General features: G+C 41.5%; 1 protein-coding gene across 2 annotated transcripts in view; it reads right to left on the bottom strand.

The window, feature by feature from the left end:
* Nucleotides 1-367: 367 nt before the first annotated feature.
* The window catches only part of LOC133842840 (otoferlin), a 30,676-nt gene continuing 23,730 nt past the window's right edge, over nucleotides 368-7,313 (bottom strand). Inside the window, exons 2-15 of one of the 2 annotated variants that reach the window (XM_062276102.1) lie at nucleotides 6,963-7,166; nucleotides 6,548-6,906; nucleotides 6,368-6,491; nucleotides 5,965-6,142; nucleotides 5,459-5,907; nucleotides 4,169-5,403; nucleotides 3,727-3,898; nucleotides 2,469-3,675; nucleotides 2,282-2,418; nucleotides 1,525-1,706; nucleotides 1,294-1,414; nucleotides 902-1,186; nucleotides 748-848; nucleotides 368-692 (exon numbers count right to left, since the gene is read on the bottom strand). In XM_062276102.1, the coding sequence (XP_062132086.1) occupies nucleotides 515-692; nucleotides 748-848; nucleotides 902-1,186; nucleotides 1,294-1,414; nucleotides 1,525-1,706; nucleotides 2,282-2,418; nucleotides 2,469-3,675; nucleotides 3,727-3,898; nucleotides 4,169-5,403; nucleotides 5,459-5,907; nucleotides 5,965-6,142; nucleotides 6,368-6,491; nucleotides 6,548-6,906; nucleotides 6,963-7,142 (4,908 nt within the window). In that variant the 5' untranslated portion in view covers nucleotides 7,143-7,166 and the 3' untranslated portion in view covers nucleotides 368-514. Of the gene's footprint in view, nucleotides 693-747; nucleotides 849-901; nucleotides 1,187-1,293; nucleotides 1,415-1,524; nucleotides 1,707-2,281; nucleotides 2,419-2,468; nucleotides 3,676-3,726; nucleotides 3,899-4,168; nucleotides 5,404-5,458; nucleotides 5,908-5,964; nucleotides 6,143-6,367; nucleotides 6,492-6,547; nucleotides 6,907-6,962; nucleotides 7,171-7,313 lie in introns of those variants that run through there. The other variant, XM_062276103.1, reaches the window with a different exon arrangement.

Below are 7,313 nucleotides of genomic sequence, written 5' to 3'. Positions count from 1 at the left end.
ATTCAGAATTGTTTTGCAAATTTGCCTTCATCAATAAAGTAATTGCTATTGAAATAGGGTATATAAAATACTACTCTATCTTAGCTGAACTCTGGTCTATGCTTGAGTTTATTGCGCGCATTCATTACGCAGCTGCCTTTAGGGAATAGGTTGTAAATTTAATGTGACAAATTCCGGAAATAGTTTGTCTCCCGTGAATTCAAAACACTTTTATAAATGACGCACTTCAAATAAATGATTTGCGATAAAGCAACAACAAAGCATTATGAAATATATTCAAAAAATCACAGTTTCTATCCTTAGTAACTATTATTTTTAACTATTTTAAAACTTTTATTAATAAATAATTTATTTAAAATAAAGAAAGCATGTACAAATAGTCGGTGCAATAATCTTTATAACAAACACTTATCACCCACATTAGTAATTGTATTAAAGTAATCATCAAATGCCGCTTAGATCTTTGCGATATGGAATAAGAAAATTAATTAATCGAAAGCGTTGAAGAAAAAAATCACTCCAGCGGTATAGACATCAGACGATTCGGTAGATTGGAAAAGAAAATAACCAAACCCAAGCCAAGCAGAACCATAAAGACGAATATGAAAACGTATTTTCTTATTTGCGGCCAAAATATCAAATGTAGTGACTTGAATGGATGTGTCCAAGGGTTGAAAGAACTCTCAGGACGACTAGAACAGACAGAAATCAAGATTATCTTAAGGTAAACAAATTCTGAAAGTATACCTAGGACGCTCTAATGCCATGGGCGGATCATGACCAACACCAGCAGGTGAATTTGAGGCCTCTGTCTCCGTGCAAATGTCAATCTGCAACTCCATTTTGCCCTGCAATAGAGTCTAAGAATAAGTCAAGTTTATCTATATAACTTATAGTCTACCCCTTGTGTAGTTGGTATGCCAGCTCGTCCTGGACATCCTTGTAATGGGAACCATCCCTTGACGGATTTGCGCGTAAAAAGATTGAGTCGTTTCCTTTTACTAGAAAATAACTGGCACTGTTTGTGTGTATAAAAAGGTTCTGGTAGATTCGATAGATTTAGCTCCAAGGCACCCAGATACTCGTCTCGCGTGATGAAATCCTTGTCCCAGACCTGCAAATAGACGATGGGCGGTGTCTTGATTTCGATCTCCTCAAACAGTCCGCCTTTGCGCCGTATGACCATCTAAAGTTTAATGAGCAAACTCATTAATTAATATACGTATTTCGCGTATTGTATTGCAATTAGAAAAGGTACTAAGGGTAAGGTTAAGGTTGGGTTGGCTAACCTACCATGTCCTCATTGGGCGAATACTTGAGGGTAAATATCATGCGCCAATTAAAAACCGCTTCGCCGCCGAACGAACGAAAATGTATATCGGTCGTTTGGCGCTTGTTCACATTCTGGCACCAGCTGTGAGAGGGCACAGAAAATGTTCATAATTGCATATCATTTACAGTTTGCAGGCTGAGGTCAGTTATCTGCTCTCTGCCCAGTTACGTTCCCTTTAATTCGAACCTTACCCGGTCACATAGATGTCGCTCATTAGTTTGCCAAATATATTCCTATCGCCAAAGGGAATGCTGTTTAGATTCTTGACCACAATGCGCACCTCGTAGGTAATTGGCGCTGTTGGCGTTATGTCGATGTGCGTTGGAATGAACATGCTCGCCTTGAACAGCTCTATCCACATCTGGATTTTGCCCTGAAAAAGGAGAAAATATTTAAAACACCTGTTGAAAACATTGTAGTAACATTTAGAAGTGTAGCTAAAAGTTCGAACAGTAGTTAAAAGCCTTAAAAGAGCCGAGAGCCTTAAACCAGCTAAAAACTTTACAAGCTAGTAGAGCTTGTATCAAGGTGAGAGCTATACAAGCAAATATAGCTGAAAGCAGCTGAATGCATTAAAAGAATTATGAGCTTTATTTGTCTGTCTGTCCGTCCGCTTCTTTCTAGGCTGAGTTCTCTCTCAATTTTAAAGCTAGATAATCACAATTTGATAGAGATGCACCTCTTAGTTAAATACAGCACTTATAATCATATCAACCAGATGGGAGCACTATTAAGTTGCATATAAAGGCCTTAAGGGTTTCGTGGTATGCTTACTTAACTTATTCGATGTTCTTTCCCCATACTTGTTTATCTTCAAAGTATTATAACAATTAACAACCACCCAAAAACTGTTATAAAAGTTATAATACTTGGAGTTTTTCAAAATTACCAAAGCAAATCATCGATAATAATTTTCTATATATTCCAATTAAATCTAGCTAATCGCACCTGTTCCACTCCTGGATAGTCATCGTGATACAGTGAACGCGTCTCCACATGCTCTGGGACTAGCTTGTAACCAAATGAAGGCAGCTTATCCAGATTCCTGAGCACCGTCAGACTCAAGCGTTCATGTAGATCCTCAGCTGCTGAGGAAGTCAATTACAATCACAAGCTAACCTAATCAAATACCTACACTTTGCTATAATTGTCTCATCTCCAAAGAGCATACCATCCACCTCGATGACATTGCCATAGAAGTAAGGCGGCTGAATTCCGACCTGCTGACAGAGATTCTCGAGTATCTCCGAGGGCATATAGATGTCATGCCACTGATTGTAGCCCACTTGGGAGTACTCCTTGGGTATGCCCACCATCGCATGATGTTTACTATGCCAACGATCCTCAAGATCAATGTGTGTGGCACCAATCAAGTCATCCTTGCGCTTGTCATGATCATAGAGCACGAGTTCGAGTATGGGATCAGCTGGCAATGAAGCATCCAGTTCAAAGAAGCGTCCGAAGATGGGATTACTTTGATTGGGCACATAATGCGCCCGATCCGAGACCATTTTGCCACCCAGCGAGAGTTTTACATAACAATCCGATTCGGAGCTCCAATCTCTTGGACGTATTTGCAAACCCTGCACCACATAGACGCGAACAGTTAGATGCACCGTCTCTGTGATGGTCTTGATCATGGTCTGGTGATGTGGACTCATGGCGGCTGCCAAGGGACGCAACATATCCCCGTCTCCAGCATCACAAGGCGGAGCCGCACATTGACATGGAGTCAACTTAATTTGCAGCTTCAGTGTGGCATAAATATCTTCCTTAGGCGGACCATACTTCTTGAACTTGACGCCATGCACGAGGGGAACGGGCACAGCCCAATCCTGCAGGAAACCAAACTGCGGCTGCTGTTCCAGCTCATTGGGATAGATGACCAAACTGTGCTTGCACAGATGCGTGCGATCGTGCAGATCATCGTGCACCGAATTGTAGAATTTTGTCCACCACGTGAAGCGTTTATCTTCGTGCAGATCACTCGACTCAGCGTATTCATCGTACTTCAGCGCCAACTTGTTAGCAACGGTTGCCGCATTAAGTCCCAAGGCAATCTTGATACGCTTCCAGCAGCTATTACTTTTACTCACTCGTTCATCCTCCATCTCTTCCAGCGCTGTCTCTTCATCGTAGTCCATCGTTATTATAGAAGAGTGATCGTGGCTATCGTCACTATATTCCGGTAACTTGACGCACTTTGTGCTCCTCTCCTTCTGCAGAAAACTCGTGGAACTGGGCACTAAAGCAGCGCCCAGCGTGGACTCCTTATTGAAGGCATTTACTACCACATCGGTGGCTACCATCGCGGGCCAATACTCTTGCTGATCGGGCAGACTCTGCAAAGGCATTATATGAATATATTCACCATAAGAACTTTACTTACTTACCACTACACCAGAGGCATAGGCCACCAGAAAGTTGATGCTGTTGCGCACTCGGGAAGTGGAGAGTCCGCTGGAGAGCACCAGATCAGCCATCATAATCTTAGCTCGTCGTTTGCCCACCGAGCTCAACATGCTCTTGGTGTAATTGCGCAGTCCTACAAAGATAACTTCCAAGCTGGCGGAAGGAAAAGACAATAAGTGATGTTTGGTATTTGCAAGGACAGTTTCAATATATGTAATTTGGAATACACTATATAATTCACATGTATTCAGAATATACAAGACGGGCATGACATATGGTATGTAATACTAGATTGATGGACAAACAGATAGATAGATAGATAGCTAGATAGGTAGATAGGGGATATATGAAAATGGAAATAAATCATGCAAGAAAACTTGCATAGATGCATACTGCATAATCCAAATCCCTTTGCATACTCACACATAATTCAACATGTTCGGTCTTATATCCAATGGAATACCCATTTTTAATTCCGCCTGCTTCTCAACCTTGTACACATCAGTCTCTCCAACAAGTTCCGTAAACTCAGCGGACATAAGCACCTCAGCCAGAACGATACCATCCCTGGCAACTGGCACCCATTTCAAAGGAGGCGGCGAGATCGACTTCAACTTCTGCAGCTTGGTCAAAGCACTTCGCTGCCAACATTTGCCGCCATCTCCCCAACCGGACTCGTTTTCGACTTCTCCGCTAATCACGCTGACAACAGTTTGTCCACTACCCGATAATTCGGATTCGTTGCTGTAGAACTCAATGGAAATGAGAGGTGGATTCTGCAGATACCAACTGATACTGCCCGGCAAAGCGAGCACCTTAAAGCTAATCACAGCATTCCAGATGGGAGAAAGCGTAGCCGGAGCTGTTTGTGTTTCGGCTGCCTGCTCGGCAAAGTAAACCGAGACATGACCATCGGAGAGGGGCTTATGTTCGGCACCAGGACGCACCTTGGCTTGATGCACATAAACCTGACAACTGATGAAGGTTTGCACGACATTCGGCTGCCAGATCATAAAGTCATCCGACGACCAATCCCCTGCAATGCAGGAGAGAAACTCTCGACGCTCTCGATCGAGCACAATGGAGATGCAGCCGAGAATAACGCCAACATTGCAACCACAGTTGCCACAACTGTGTGTGCAACCGAGACTCTTGAAGACAAAGCTCTTGGTCTTCCAGCATTGATTGGTTGACTGATACTTTTGCAGTTTCTGTATGAACAGAAAGTGTTTGGCATTCAGGCGACAGGTGCCAAGCATCTTGCCACCTGCACTCAAGGTGAGCAACAACTCGGGCCAATCATCCTGCACACGAAGTGAATTGGCCAACGAAGTAATCTCGCCAATCAGACGCTGCACCTCGTTGACAATGTCCACAATGATGGCATCCAAATGCTCCTGAAAGCTAAACTTCAACTTTTGTCGCAGCGCACGCAGCTGATGCGCCAACTTGACGAAGAAATCCTGCAGAAAGTGCTGACGATTCTTGTCCCAGTTGGTGGCATCCTCACCCAAATCATGGCTGAACTGACTCTTGGCAAGACCTTCTTTTAACTTGCTTATGATGCTGTAGAGCAAGAACTTGAGGCACTTGGATTGATTGCTCAGCTCATTGGGATACTTGAGCTGATAGATGCGAAAGACGTCCAGCTCAGACCGCTGAAATATTTCAGAATTTAATATCAATTAGGAAAATATAAGTAACTTCCCTTACCATAAAGTTAATAATGTCAATGATTAGGAAATCGCTGACAAACTTCAAGCGATTATCCGGCAATCGCAGCTTAAACAAACAGGACCGAAAAGGCGAGTCCTGGCGAAAGCATTTTGTTTGCATTGCTGTACGAAATTTTCCTGGTGGGGTCTTCAATGTACCCACAAGATCATTGGAGGACTTTTCCGCCAGCTTCACCACGAACTTGTACGAGTTGGAGCTGGTGTGAATGTTGTTGCCTAGCAAAGGTAGAAACTCCACAAAGAAATTCTCATCCGCCGTGTTGCGAGTGTCGGTGAAACTATCAATTGTCTTGGTAATCAGCACATGGGAGGGACGATCCTCGCTCAGCATATGGGAATCCAATTCCATGAGGATGCGACCTACATAGTTCAAAGGATTCACAGGATCATAAAGATGCAAATATGTGGGACCCAACGATGGTGTGTCTTAGAAAATCATATTAAAATTAGAGAGATATATCTTTAATGGTATTAAAAACTCACCATGGAAAGCAATTTCCTCAATGGAAATTTCGTATTCGGCGACGCATTTCCATTGCAGATGCTCGTGCAGGAAAATGAGTATTAGGAAACGTTGAGCCAACGAGGGATAAACCCAGGCAAAGGTAAACTCCAGATTCCATTCAGGCGTCATAGTGTTTTTGGCCACTTGAGTTTTAGCCTAGCAAAGTGGAGATTTTAATTTAAATAAATTTGCAACACATAAAGAATAAAGGTTTTAAAGATTCTACATTTTTTAAATATAAATTTAACTCTTTTAAAATTTAAGTTACAACCCTATTTAGGCTTGTTAAAATTTGTATAATAACATGTTTAAATAATTGCAATCGAAATTAGTATTGCTGTAAATTAAATCTAATTTTTTCCTTACAACTTCATTAGTTACCTTAAAACCCGCGAAAGACACTTGTAACATGTAATTGCTCTTCTTCACAAAAATTCCCTTATATAATCGAAGAAAGTAGCGAATGTTGCTCTGTGTATACGATTCCACATCATGCAGCAGATTGCTGTGAAGCTTAATTAATAAAATCTTTAAAGCCATCTTAAATTGTGTTTAACCTACCTTTTGATATCATCAAAATTCTGTGTAGTTATGTACTTGTTTATGTTCTCTTGCCCGAGATCATCTTGGGTTATGCCAGTCTTCACTGAACTGTGCTGAGATATGATGGCCAAATCGATTTGCAAATGCGCGTTAGTTTCTTTGACATCTTCGCCTGGCGGCTCTTCGCTAATAGGGGCTTCGAGTTTTCCCCATTTCTTGAAATAACTATGACTGGGCTGACTCCAGACGCTGTGCAAGTCAATGAGTAGCTCACCCAAAGTAACATTCTTCTTATAGAGCAAATGTTTCTTTAACTCAAAGAGCACAGTCAGACGTAATAGTTCGGTAAGCGTACAGTGAAACTCAAATACAAAGTACTGAGTAATGAAATACATATTGAACCCATTTACAATTAATTTGTACTAAAACTTACCTCATTAAAGAAGGGATTTTCCGAATTCGAATGCGTCTTTGTGTTTTTGCTTATCTTATCCAAACTTATTTTTACATACAGGTCACCTGTGTAGACTCCTGTATTTGCTGCCTTATGCACCGTAATGCATATTAGAAACTCTTGCGGTGCACCAGCAAAGCAATCTTCCATTAAATTCATTTTGATTGATAATATAAAACTCACCTTATTATAACATACTGACAGAAAAATCGTGCGAATATTTGAATAATAACGTTTAACAACTATTTCCAACAGTCTGGCAACACTCTAAATGTGATTTACACCACGGCCACTCTTCAAAAGCTACACTTAAAAGCGCTTGACCCAGAG

The sequence above is a fragment of the Drosophila sulfurigaster genome, chromosome 3 (assembly GCF_023558435.1).
Source record: "Drosophila sulfurigaster albostrigata strain 15112-1811.04 chromosome 3, ASM2355843v2, whole genome shotgun sequence".
NCBI lineage: Eukaryota > Metazoa > Arthropoda > Insecta > Diptera > Drosophilidae > Drosophila > Drosophila sulfurigaster.
This window is presented reverse-complemented; position numbering and strand designations above follow the sequence as displayed.